Source organism: Lepisma saccharinum, chromosome 15, assembly GCF_977018435.1.
Source record: "Lepisma saccharinum chromosome 15, izLepSacc3.1, whole genome shotgun sequence".
Taxonomy (NCBI): Eukaryota; Metazoa; Arthropoda; class Insecta; order Zygentoma; family Lepismatidae; genus Lepisma; species Lepisma saccharinum.
The window spans coordinates 24,811,739-24,826,548 of NC_139243.1; the positions used below are offsets into that span (position 1 = coordinate 24,811,739).

The following is a 14,810-nucleotide window of genomic DNA, read 5'->3' on the forward strand; positions in this document are numbered from 1 at the left end:
AAAGATAATCAAATACAAACAATAAAAAAATATTTGACAGATAGAGCTCTCTACAGTGTCGGAGAATTCATGGAACAAGACAATACAAGGCCAATGTACTAAAACAGGTGTATTTTAATTGTATTCTTATTTCAATCATGCAACAATGATAATGTGTTTTTTTATTTTTATTGTAGTGTAATGAAGTGTATTTTTTCATTTTTACTTTGGTGTAGTGATGTAATGTACTACGCAATGTTTCTTCTTTTTTGTTATGATGTACTTAACTAATTATTATTTCATTATGTATCTTGACGTTTTCCATGCCCTTTTAAACAAGGGTCAACGGAAGAAAAATAAAATTCAAATTCAAAATTGAAGATACTGCTGTATAACATAATAAGTATATTGCAAAATCATATAGTAGTTTAAGCTAAGATGTTATTGTTATTTTGATGTCATTATGTAGGTATTAAATAAATACATACTTACAATAAATGTGTTCTTTAACAGTAACACTTAAGGTATTATTTTAAAAATTAGGCTATTATTTTTCCTTGTTAAAACCGTAAATATATAACATGGTCATATTTTCATATTGAGAGATTGTGGAAAGTTAGGGGGGTGGTAGGGTAAAAATTAGAGGGTGCCAAAAATTTTATCTTGAGCTGCCCCTATTTATGTTATTGTCCAAAATTGTTAGGATTAAACATTCCCAAACATTTATCATAATTTAACAGAAGCAACTGTCTTTCACCTTATGCTGATTCTAAATCCACTAGTGCAAATAAGAATTTCATTTCATTTCATTTGCTTTATTTTACTTCGCCTTTTGTGCCACTTTTGGCTAATTTACGAAGATGGGGATGAGTGATGATATGATGAAATTGATGAATGGACACTAACAAATATCCATGCCCAGGCCAGGATTCGAACCCGGGACCCCTGGCATCGTAGCGCGATGTGCTAACCACTCTGACACAGGGGCCGGCAGTGCAAATAAGAAGAACAAGAAGTTTCTGAAATGTTATCTGTTATAAAACAAATCAATTTGCTATTTACATATTATTACTGAATCATAATATATTTATCACAGTTCTTTCCTGTTGATTTAAAAGAACATATTATTATCGTTGTCATACTTGCTATTGGAAGGACCTTTTTTTAATAAATTTTCCAGTGTTCTATGTAATGTACTGTAATTTGTTTCATCCTATATTTCAGATCAAAGAATTCTGGAAACAACTTGCATGGCCTGACCTTGTGGGATCATATATTTTTATCACAAAAATAGTAGATGTGAGTAGTTGATTCTGTTATTAAAATGAGGATTCATAATTTTCACACTGTTCTATTTTTCTTTTAACCCTGCATTATGTGTGTCATTTTCTGTAACATGCATAAGCACGCGGTGTACATCTGTCCTCCAACTCTTGAACTATCTTTAAGATCCAAAATACATTATGAATTTTATTGTGCATGCATGCTGAACATTCTTTCTTTTGTTTCTTCTAAGATAATTTGCAATTTTCTGCTGCACTTCTAAATGATATTATGAAATGTAACATCAGTCATATGTTTGCAAGACAGTCGTCTCCAACATACTTAAATATGACAGTAGAAAACTTCTTATGTCACATGCCGGCAACATATTTGTTAAAAACATTAAAAACCACACACACAGCACGATAAAAAACACTTTAGGAGTTCCATCGGGAATTCAACTGCGTCCCTTCCGTCGCCCCTCAACCAGACCTAATGATGATTCCGAGATGAAATCAAAAGCTCAGAAGAACTCCCAAAGTGTTTTTTTTATAATGCTGTGTGTGTGCTTTTTAGTGTTTTTAACAAATACTTAAATATGTAACAACTGAATCAGTGTCATGTTAACTTTCGGTCACGTGGTTACTTTCATGTTCACTTTCGTTACTTAACACATACACTACATGTCCTCCCTTTCCTCACTTCCATGTAACATTTGAATCTGCTGTGCTCTTTCTTGCTTTGATATTTTTATTGTTGCATTTAGTCCCCCAAGCATGCAACTGATGTTAACTTTATAATATTATGAGCTCAGAAGTGCAACAGAACAGCACAGCTGAGCTTAGAACAAAGACAAAGAAAGAATGTTCAACTATACAAAAGCACCCATGTGCAGAATAGTTCACAGAGTTGCAATCTCACAATGAATATCTATGGGAGACACTGGTACCACATGAACCTAATGGAGGGTTAAAAAAGAGCAGTTTAGCTTTGTATTTTCATGTTTATTTTTTGTGTCTGGAATTTTAGTTTGACATTGCCAAAATGTTATGGTTATTTGATTGATTGATTAATTGAATTGGTGTTTTAAGTTCACTTTGTGCACAGTAAGGCTAATTGGGACTGGACCTACAGTTTAAAGTGGGATTCGAACCACTATGTGCCTCCACCGGGTATCGAACCTGGGACCCCTTCATTGCAAGGCAATGACGCTACCTGCTCATCGGGGAGGCCTTATGGTTATTTGAATTAACAAACACATTCAGTTTGCATGCAAAATGTAGCCCGAGCAGGCAATCACCTGGAAAGATTGCCTTTCCTTTGGTGTTCACCAGCTATAAATGGAAATCGTTTCTCACCAATGTTGGTGAGAAATCAAAGCCATTGAGAGGGGACTATCTCACGTGCAGTTTCCAAATTTTAATTACAATTTTCTTCTGTCTGAGATGGAACATACCAATGAAAATTAGAACTTACCAAATTAATTTGATGATAGAGGCCAAGAGGAAACCAAATGATTGATTAGATCCAGCTGTTGTCAACTAACTGAAACCAAAATACTCTGATTATGACATAATTTATTTATTAATATTAAATTTCAAAGGTACATATTAATTAATGTGTAAAGTTTTAAAAAATAGAAAGCTGTTTACGAGTACAATTCATGGAATCGGGGCATCGACTTTTATAAAACAAATTTACAGAGCCATAAACTCACGAAGGTTGAGAACCACTGCACTAGACATTGGGTAATGCCCATTTAACATTGCATGCTAATAAAGAATCATTGTCACTAACAAATAGAGAATTTGCTAATAGTGTATATTATTAACTCTGAACATGTTTCCTACATTTCGACTTATGGTCCTACATTGTGAGACAGTGGGTCCTACATTGTGAGTCAGTGGGTTCACAACTTTGCTGCTTGTAGTGGTCTGGTAAGTTTACCACCAAAAGCAGAAACTTCTTCAGCTTGGCGACAACTGTTTCAACCTAACTCTCATGGATAACAGTGAAGTTCATTTCTTGAAGTTGTTTTTGTCTACGTAAGTTAATATATCATATATATGTATTAGTCAATTAATAGTTAATAATGCATTATTAATTATTCTGATTGTATTTCTTGTGCAGAATATCAGCAATGCTGCTCTTTACTATGCTGACCTTACGCTACAAAAATTAAAAGATTCAGCATATTATGAAGATGCTGGATGCTTCAAAGTTAGTGATGAGGTATGTGTGATTCATCTCCTCAGCTAATATTTCAAATTAATTAACCTTTTCCAGATGGTATAGCCAATCGTGCAATTACTGTCCAATAAGACAAGTGACTGCCATAGCCCATCATTCACTATAAAAAGCCATTGTGAATGAACAATGGGCTATAATCGCACTACATCTCTTGTGCACATGTGTTGTAACCACCTCCTTCAAATTTCAACTGTTAGATGTCACATTTCCTTTTTTCCTGAATTTTACTTGTAATCGTGTCCAATTAAGATGTGCTTTTGTTTATACTCTTCAGAATAGCATTTAATAATTTATGTCCACATTGTGGAAATATCTAATGATGGTTCCACTTCAGATTTCACACTTACAAGGGAGGTTATCTAAGTGTCCCCTCCGATTTCCATGAAACTTGGCATGTGTATGGAGGGGCCCAAAGGAAGAAATATGTGTGTTTTTATTTCGGCTAAAAAACGGTTTTAGGGGGCAAAAACCTCCCCTCTAATGTCAAGATGAGGGCAAATTGAAGTGGGGATCTGACCCCTGTGTCCCCCTCCGATTTCCATGAAACTTGGCAGGTGTATAGAGGGGCACAAAGGAAGAAATACATGTTTTTTTTTTTTTGTTTCAGCTAAAAAAAACTGTTTTAGGGAGCAAAACCTACCCTCTAATGTCAAGATGAGGACAAATTGAAGTGGGGATCTGACCCCTGTGTCCCCCTCCGATTTCCATGAAACTTGGCAGGTGTATAGAGGGGCCCAAAGGAAGAAATACGTATTTTTTTTGTTTCGGCTAGAAAACTGTTTTAGGGGGCAAAACCTCCCTCAAATGTCAAGATGAGGACAAATTGAAGTGGGGATCGGACCCCTGTTTCCCCCTCCGATTTTAATGAAACATGGCAGGTGTATAGAGTGGGCCAAAGGAAAAAATACCTGGGTTGTTTTTTTTTCGGCTAAAAACCACCCTCAAATATCAAGATGAGGACAGATTGAAGTGGGGATCTGACTCCGAAACCACGTAAATCTGACATAGGAACAACATGCTCATATAATTATAATTGGAACACACACAGCACAGAACTGTATGATTGTCGGTACCAAATGCAGTGCAATTGTAGAGAGATGCCGAATTCATAGACACCGTTGTTCCCGGATAGGCATGGCCATAACAATAGACGGATTAAAGCAGGGTAACGGAGCATCAAAATAGCGGCACATGGGAACCATAATCCTATCAAGCATCACCTAGATATCATATATGTGATATCCATAGCCAAGGATACAAGAGGGGCAAAAGGGGTCAGATCCCCACACGGATCACAATCTGTCCTCATCTTGACATTTGAGGGGGGTTTTGCCAACTAAAAACTGTTTTTTGGCTGAAACAAAAAATACATATTTCTTCCTTTGGTCCCCTCTATACACCTGCCAAGTTCCATGGAAATCGGAGGGGGACACAGGGGTCAGATCCCCACTTCAATTTGTCCTCATCTTGACATTAGAGGGGAGGTTTTTGCCCCCTAAAACCGTTTTTTAGCCGAAACAAAAAAACACGTATTTCTTCCTTTGGGCCCCTCTATACACCTGCCAAGTTTCATGGAAATCGGAGGGGACACTTAGATAACCTCCCTTGTAAGTGTGAAATCTGAAGTGGAACCACCATTAGATATTTCCACAATGTGGACATAAATTATTAAATGCTATGTCACCAATTAGCTTAGCAACTCCGAAAACCATGGATTCCATACTAATGTAGGTCATTTTTGAGATTTTATTTTTCACCCCCTCTCTCCCCCAATGACGATAGTTGATGAACTTGGAGTTGAAAGGCATTCGGAGTGTCACTATTCATTTTAACGACCCAGAAAACTTTGGATTCCACACTAATATCAGTCGTTTTTTATTATTTTTACATGTCACCCCCTTCCCACCCCCACCCCCTAGGGGTGAAAAGGGTGTCTTATCCCCACAGTATTTCTTTCCAGATTGTAAGTAATATGTGTACCAAGTTTGGTTGAAATTGCTCCAGGTGTTCAAGAGTTATGCCGGGACAAACACACATACATACGTATGTATACACACATACATCCATATTTATATATACGTATATAGATATACAAAGAGTTTGAGCTTTTTAGTGCACTTTATGCACAAAAAAGGCTAATCAGGACTGGACCTAAAGTAGGATACTAACTGCTATGTGTCTCCACCAGGTATCGAACCCTGGACCCCTTTGATTACCATTATGCCATTGGGAAAGCCCGAGAGACACAGTGTACGTACATTGAATATTGGCTTTCTTCATTTCATAGACACTCCCTTGATCTATTCATTCTCTCTAGACTTTTATAAAAATCCTGTTATTAATTGTCATCTTTCTTTGTTTGTTTTTTCAATTATACTTTCCAATATTTGAAATTTTCCCACTCCCAACTCTTCTATCAACAATCATATTCTTCGTGCTTTCTGTCTCCATTTCATGTTATTATTAATAGCTTACTCTGTTTCTCTCCTCTCACCGAGTTTTTTACAATCACTTTGGATTTCCTCATTCCAAGTAAAGCTTTTGCCACGAAAATAGTCCACTCAAGGTCACACCACCTGTCTACAGTGTTGCCAATGAGCAACAATTTCAACCAACAAAATCAACCACATACATACAATGCACGAAGTGTCCACCAAGCAGCTTAGAAGAAGTGTGGCAACCCTGGAGGGCCAGGGGTGTGGAGGAGACAAGGGGAAGCTCCAGCCTTTACTGGACTGGTTTCGTGGCAAGAGCTATAGTCAAGCTGTTTCTGTGTTCTTTCTTTCTGATTTCCTCATATTCCTCATATTACTAAAACATAACTAAACATCTCTTCGTTAATTCTATCCATTGTGATTTACCTACTATGTGATAACAATTTATTGCTTGTTTCATTTGAATTCAACACACAATGTGCACCCATCAAGGATAATACATGTAATTTAATTTAATCAAATTTTGAGTGTAAGTTGTGGAAGTAAATTGGAGTTAAGAATTCACGAGGCATAGTAAAGACTAAATAGATGCTACTTAGGTGGCAAAGTTATTCAGCCACAACTTGGATTTAAATATGTAATTATCAAGCTTAAAGTGTAGTGAATATTAGTACATTATTTACCTGAATCAAATTACTTTTTGAGCATTTCCTTTTCCTACTTACAAGAGGGAAAAATCTTTGATCCACATGGTGGTCTTCTTGGCACTTTCGACTTCAATTAAAGGCATCCCTACCCAACTGGAAATTTATCCAATTAGTTCTGATAGCCAATATGAGTTTTTAGACACTCTATTGGAACCGATTGGTCTATCGGAACCGATTGGTCAATCGGAACCATTGGTCAATTGTAATGAATTGGTTTCTATTGTAAGGTACTTTATTGTTTTCAATATACTGCTTATGAAAAATTCTTATCTATATATTCTCTCTAGACTTTTATAAAAATCCTGTTATGCGATGGAGAAATCATATAACACAACTAAAATAAATCTCTGGTAAAGCATGTGGAATTTGTAACTTAGAAAAATTTTCACATACTTTTTTTTTTCAAATACATGAACATGTTTTTAACTCTGTAGCTTCATTGAGTTTAACACACTTATAGAAAATCAAAAACATGCTGCTTCAGTCATAAATTGACATGTTGTTCTTCCTTTATACATGCAAAAAAGAGCAAAAAATTAGGTTAAACAAAGAATCTGACCCACAGCACTTGAAAATGTGATGAAAAACAAAACACTGCCAAGATCGACTTAGTTGATCAAAAATTGCTCATTTTTCCAATTGCATTAACATAAGATTAACCATGGAAATTCCATATTGAAAATAACAAGAATTAATGTGAACATTTATTCCAACTACTAGCTGCTTTAAAGTTGAATTGGTTCTTAAGAAGTCTTGTTAGCTATTTATTAAGATAAATCTGACTTAAGTAGTATGCATTACAATTCAGAAGAAATTCATATCAAGTGTGTTGTTTTTCCAAAGAACTTCTAAATTACAGGAAATGTGGTGTCAAGAATTAAACTACCTATGCTTTGAGTCAATAAATGAATTTATAACATATTGATTCTACAATATATACAAACTGACAATTGGATTCCGGTTGAAACCAATACATTCCAATAGCTGTATTAGGCATCCGATAGAATCCGATTCATTCCAATTGAAACCAATTCAATCCAATTGAAATTTCAATTGGAACCAATAGAAAATTCCAGCTGGGTATCCTTTTATACATGTTTCTGGCGGTTGGCGCTGTACCCCCTCCCCACAGCTGGATGCAAGGGTCTAGCAAACATCCCCCTGCTAACAATTTCCATTGTGAGCATTGTATTATAGATCTGTTTGTAACAAATGCACACATATGTATATATGAATTTGTGTACTAGTGTTTGGAAGTAACTAGTTACAAGTAACAGTTACTTTTTTGAAGAAATAACTGTAACTATTTACTATTAGAATCAAGTAACTGTGAGAAGTAACATTTCAATAGTTACTTTTACAGTTACTTTACAACACTAAATTTGTTATTGTGATGTAAATTACTGACAATTTGGCTACTTTTTCCTCTTCACCATTCATTTGCGTTACCATACTTTCCTGTTAGACAGTTGGAAGCTGTGTTTGGTGATAGAAAGTAACTGTAAAAGTAACTGAAACTAAGTAACTTTTCAAAATGAGTAACTGTAACTTACTTACTTTTCAAAATGAGTAACTGTAACTTACTTACTTTTCAAAATGAGTAACTGTAACTTACTTACTTTTCAAAATGAGTAACTGTAACTTGCTTACTTTTCAAAATGAGTAACTGTAACTTATTTACTTTTCAAAATTAGTAACTGTAACTGAGTTACTTTTCAAAATGAGTAACTGTAACTATAACTCTGTTACTTTTTGAAGCAATTAACTGTAACTAGTTACTTTTTTAAAAAAGTAACTTTCCAAACATTGATGTGTACCAATTTTAATTTTTATTTCAGCCACGAACATTCTAAACCAGAAGTTGCCACCGATCAATGGATATATTTGCATGCAATGAATAAATAATGCACATAAAATTGTTGCTCTTTAATGCTCACATATATTTTTTTTCATTTTTAATTATCTTGTTAACATCTTTCAAATGCAGATGTGTGTAACAGTGAATGATCTGGAATATGTAAGGAGATCTCTCGTGTTGCTGTCAGATGAACTTCAGTTTGAAGCTGTTCTCGAGTCTATAGAACAAACTGGAGAAAATGGTGCCAAACACTGTCGGGCATCACTCTATGGAGCCCTAGATTCAACCACCAATGAACTAGAGAACAGAATACTTCTAGTTATTGCTAGAGTAGGACAGAAGGTAAGAAATAGGAATGGTCAAGTCTGGATAAAATGGAACCCATTAGAGTACTGCATGGAACCACTTTCACTTGCTCATACTCGTTTGAGTCACCCACACTCGAGTGTGCTATACTTAAGCATATACAATGCAATGTCACTTTAATGTGAGAATAATCATGGACACATGTACATGTAAAATTTCTATCCTGGCTGTTTCAGCCCACAATCTTCTATTTTATTTCCATATAGGAATTTTGTCACCTTGTTTTATTTTAACTGTACATGTACATGTTGTAGGTAAATTCAGGTAAGCATGTCTACTCTAGTCACCTTCAAAGTATTGCCCATGTGCTTTAATGCAATTGTCCCAACGTTTTTCCCACTGTTAAATACAGTTTTGAAACTCCTCTGGTGCAATACTCTTCAAGGTTTTGTCCGTAATATCTTTGACCTCATTGACGTCATGGAATCGCTTCCCTTTCAGATTCCTCTTCATCCGCGGGAACAAAAAAAAGTCACAGGGTGCTAAATCGGGTGAGTACAGGGGATGGGACACAAGCACCATGTTGTTCTTTGCTAAGAACTGTTGCACTGACATGGCCGTGTGGGCTGGAGCATTGTCATGGTGCAGTAACCACATTCCACTTCTCTTCAAATCGTCAGTTAAAATACACTGGCAGGTACTCCAGGACAACTCCACTTCTTCAGAAATTTGCTCGATGGTCTTTCGACAATCTTCATTAATGGCATCTCGAACTTTTCCAATGTTTTCTTCATTTCTGCCTGTCGAAGTATGGCCAGGCCTTGGCAAGTCTTCAGTTGACATGTAGCCATCTTTGAACCGGGAAAACCACTCGTAGACTTGTGTCTTTCCCAAAGCAGCTTCATTAAAAGCTTGGTGAAGCATAACAACGGTCTCAGCAGCCGTTTTTCCCAACAAGAAACAAAATTTAACACAGGTCCTTTGCTCCTTGTGGTCCGCCATCTCAACAATCACTCAAAAATCGCCAGACTCTTGCTGCAACACCACAAACAATGCAACACTACGAACGAACCACTCAGCACAGAATAATGCCAACTTGCAGATTGATGCAAGATACCCCATACTAATGACACCTAGCGGCACAAGCCGTAACTACATTGGTAATCCGCGCAACATTTTGATTCCGTTTTTTTTGGGTACCTCCTCGTATGTATTTCAGCGTGTAGGAATAAACAAAAAAAAAATGACTCCTATTTTTTATCCAGTCACAAACTGCTGCAGCCCCTACTCCGTATTCAATAGAAATGTTTTTCACTGACTCACCCTTGTCCATACAATAAATTGCCTCTAGTTTTTTTTTTTGTGTGTGTGTGTGTGTGTGTGTGTGTGTGTGTGTGTGTGTGTACATTGTCACAACAACTCGCTTTCTCTTTTGCGCCAATCACCAAAAAATCACCGATCACCAAAAAAGATTCACTCACTGAACACAACGCCACGCCACAAAACTATGTACAGTATAACGCTCACTAACAGTAAGATTTCAGGTGCACTGAACTGTATTACAAATCTTAACTGGCAGGTATCTCTCGTCCTTGAGCATACAGCACAGTACGCATGCTAAAAATGGATGGGGCAGTGGGTGAGTACAGCCAACGCATTGTAACAATGAACTTACACTTTGATAACTAACTGTTAGACCAAAACAAAGACAAAAGTGCTTCATCGGTGCTCCCACATAAAACACGGTAGCGTACAAATAACGGCTCTTTTTTAGCGATTCGGTTCACCTGGAAATTCGGTTAATCGGGATTCGGTTAAACGGGACTGTAGTGTATTTGTAAGATAGACTAAACTACAGTTTAACATGGATATGGTGACGTATTTTCACATAAGTTTTAACTTCACTGCATCTTTCACCTCACGGTCAATATTTGAGGGTCCACCACCACAGACAATTTTACGGTTATATATGCACTACTAAGCTTTGAACGTATACCACTCATTTTGCCTGTTCGAGCGTTACTTGCTCGAATGAAGAAGCTTTCAATTCCATACACTATCTAGCATTGTTCATGCAAACTATTTGGCGTTCAAGTGAAATGCTCGTCCTGCAGCACTCTAGGATCCACATATATATATGAAAACTTTTTATTTGGTTTCATAAATTCAGATATTTCATATTTGTTCTTCATCATATGAATATCCAAGCAATATGGATGCCCACTAGATTCGCATTCAAAGGGAGGGGGGGGGGTCCTTAGAGGGCTCTAGACTTGGGTTTCAAACTGCAAAGGGCTTGCACTGAGAGACCAATTGTTTTGAAAAGTTCTACAAAATGAAAAAAAAATGTAATGAAATGTGGAAAAAGGTCTAAAATTAGGCACAGGTCATAATTGTTTTCATTCGAATTCACCATAGTCACATTGTGCATGCTCAGTTTGTGCAAATAGTCCTTCTCTGCCAAATAAGTGGGAGGGGGGAGAAACTTAAATTGAAGATTTGTTCAGAACTTTTACCATCTTTGAGTAAAATGAATTTTAGGAGGGGTGTAAGGTCCCGTACCGTGGCCATGTGATCTAAGGCATCGTGCTTTGGGCTCCGGCTATGGGCCGTGTGCAGGTTCGAGTCTCCTGGGGGAAACATAACAACCTTTCTCCTGAAATTTCAGCTTGTGTATAGGACTGGTAGCCACCCACCATTGTGAGCAAATCATGGAAACCTACAACAACTGAGGGTTCGTTGTGCTGACTACACGTAATCAGGTGCCATCTGATTTGTGGGCATCTGGGCAGTGGTTCTTATTGCACGATAGTGCAAGGTCCCATACTGCTTTATTGTCCAGGAATATCTGCCAAGCATCGTATCGCTACTCTACCACATCCCCTATATTCACCCAACTTCTCGCCATGTGATTTTTTTTTTTTTTTTGTTTCCCCATGTGAAAACACTGCTGAAAGGAAAGTGTCAAGAAGATATTACAGCAATCCAAATGGCTGTGACAGATGTGCTGAGAAGCATCCCAGATGAAGCTTTCCCTGCTTACTTTCATGACCTCCAGAAATGGTGGCAGCTGTGCATAGATAGCTGAGGGGACTATTTTGACAAAACCTAAAACCAATAGTTGATAAGTTGAATAAATTATTTTTTTATGAGACTGAAACTTTTCTGACGAAGGTTGTATATTCCTTATGTGATATTTGAAGTGTGAAATAGATGTAAATTATTTACAAACTTCCACCAATAATGTATATGTAACTATAGTTATATTCATACTATGGGAATGAGAGACGCGGTAATAGATAATTAAGGTACTCACGTTTTCCACAAAGCTGTTTTACATTATTTTCTATTAATTTCGGTAGCCACTGCCACCATCCTCGTTGGAATTTGTTGTGTTGTTGCTTGGCACGTTTCTGTTGTTTTTTCCTAAATAGCCGCTAGGTGTGCTGCTGTCGCCTGCATGTCTGCGTATATGTCGTCTGCTGTTCACCGGTGTTAATTGCTGCAGTAACGGAAGCCAGGCGTGGTGTGCTTGACCACTGTCTATGTTCAGTTCATGGTTGTAGTGTGTGATGGCATGTGTTTCTTTAATTTTTGTGTCTATGAGAGTGTGTGTGCTTTGTATTTGACATGTACGTGGGGGAAACAAATTCACAACCACAGTTTTCAGAAACCAGATGCAGGCAACCAATATATCCACGCACTATCCAACAACACTAAAACATGGATATACTGAATGTCAACTCTCCACATGGTGCAGCAGAGCTGAAATCCAAGTCAGACAACCTGCACCATCAACACAACCTGCTCCAGCATTGCAACCAGATCCCAGTAACAAAACCAAGTGGTTTGCCTTTCCCTATCATCCTACCACATCCAACCGCCTTACCAAAGCCCTCTGCCCCTACAACATCCAAATAGCACACTAACCAACCTCAAAATAGCTGACCAACTAAACAAACATAAACGGTACTTCCTCTCCCCCCTCAACAATCCAGGCATCTATGATGCTGAATGCGAGTGCAAGGCTCATTACATCGGCAGATCCATCAGGCCCATCAGTGAGAGAATTCAGCAGCACCTATCAAATGCAAAAACTGCCCAACCCACCACCAGACTTGCCAAGCATATCAAATTCCACAACCATAAAATTGAGAAAGTACATGTCAAATACAAAGCACACACTCTCATAGACACAAAAATTAAAGAAACACACGCCATCATGCACTACAACCATGAACTGAACATAAATAGTGGTCAGGCATACCACGCCTGGCTTCCGTTACTGCAGCAATTAACACCGGTGAACAGCAGATGACATAGACGCAGACATACAGGCGACAGCAGCACACCTAGCGGCATTTTAGGAAAAAAGCAACAGAAATGCGCCAAGCAACAACACAATGAATTCCAATGAGGATGGTGGCAGTGGCTACCGAAATTAATAGAAAATAATGTAAAACAGCTTTGCGGAAAACGTGAGTAACTTAATTATAGTTATATGTTTCCATGTGTTATATGTGATGTTGTATGCATATGTATATGTATGTCTATTCACATTTAAGTTGAATTGTATCAACAAAACATTGCCTACGCCTTCTGTAATTTGAGTTATAAATAGAAATGCAAAGGACAATAAATAAATACATTAACAAATCTTATTTCAGATGAAACCCGCTCTGAAGAAGGACATGTTTCACCTAGCATGGTCTCCGGACTCCTTGCCAACATCTGAAGCCATCACTCCCCTCATGGAGTACCTGGACGTGCACCTGGTGGAGCTGAATGCAGCCTTATTGAACCGTAACTTTGAGAGAGTTCTCTCCAACATTTGGGAAGTTGTGCTGACAGAACTGAGGGAACAAACTGAAGCCGGTGCAGGAGTAAGATAAAAAACAATCAATGTCATTGTTTATAGTAATTGTACTTTATGATTTTTGTATTATCTGACACATTTATAGTAACTCATGATTGCCCATGCTGTTAGATAAAACGTAACAACACTGAAAATTAAATACTAAATAGACTAATGTCTAGATGTATGTCTTAAACAAGGATCCAAAATTTCAAACCTCTCTGGGTTGTCTCGTTGTTTAACATATATGTCTGGGCTTTACTCTAATATATAAGGGTAGCCCAAATGAAACTAAAAACTAAGTATTTTGTCGTAGCATCGTAGCTTAACTACACAGAGCTTTGTGTTTGCTCTGGTAGGTGGCATTGTATGTAAGAAAGCATGCATTGTATGAATACCTGGGATGGTATGATGGCACAGTGTGCTGTTTACATGTGCAGAAGCACATTCACAACATAGATTCATCCAAACGAGCCCAGCAAGCAGTTATTCAATTTTTGAAGGCAGAAGGTGTGCTGTGATCTGCTGCGGTGTTTCCACTGTGAAGTCCTCGACCATCCTACAGTCCCGATCTCTCGCCCTGCAAGTATCACATCTTCGGGCCACTAAAAAAGAACATCTGAAGGGCCACCAGTTTGCCAATGAGGCTGAGGTCCGTGATACCATTGAAGATTGGTTCCGCAGTCAACCACAGACGTTCTTTGCTCAGGGTATCCATAACCTTGTGATGCACTGGGACACTTGCTTGAACAGACAAGGTGACTATATGTATAGTGGAACCACAAGCAAAGAAGCCTGTGCAGACCAGTGACTCCTGTGCACCATACTCCCACGTGGAGGGGAGGAGTTGACCATGCTTTCTTATGGCCCGAGCTGAACGGATGAGGGGAAAACTGTGCAGGGACTTTTTGTCCAAGGTCTTTTTCCTTGTGGTCGCTCTATAGAGGATATGTCACCCATGGATCACTTTTACTTCCTGTATGTTCATATATTCAAACCAATAAATCATTACAGAAAAATCCAAGAGTCTCACTATCATTTGGGCAACCCTTATACAAAATTATACGTTGCTGACAACATGTGATATGAAGTTCAAACCTTTTTTAATCCTGAATTCTTTTATATCTTGATTATTGTTAAGGATATGAAGTTGTACT

At 37.7% G+C, this 14,810-nt stretch overlaps 1 protein-coding gene across 3 annotated transcripts in view; it reads left to right on the forward strand.

Moving 5' to 3' along the window:
• The window catches only part of unc-13-4A (BAI1 associated protein 3), a 747,588-nt gene that overhangs the window by 715,473 nt on the left and 17,305 nt on the right, over positions 1 to 14,810 (forward strand). For all 3 annotated transcript variants that reach the window (XM_083136749.1, XM_083136752.1, XM_083136751.1), the window contains 4 exons: positions 1,204 to 1,278; positions 3,373 to 3,474; positions 8,622 to 8,834; positions 13,466 to 13,681. In XM_083136749.1, the coding sequence (XP_082992875.1) occupies positions 1,204 to 1,278; positions 3,373 to 3,474; positions 8,622 to 8,834; positions 13,466 to 13,681 (606 nt within the window). The remainder of the gene's footprint in view (positions 1 to 1,203; positions 1,279 to 3,372; positions 3,475 to 8,621; positions 8,835 to 13,465; positions 13,682 to 14,810) is intronic.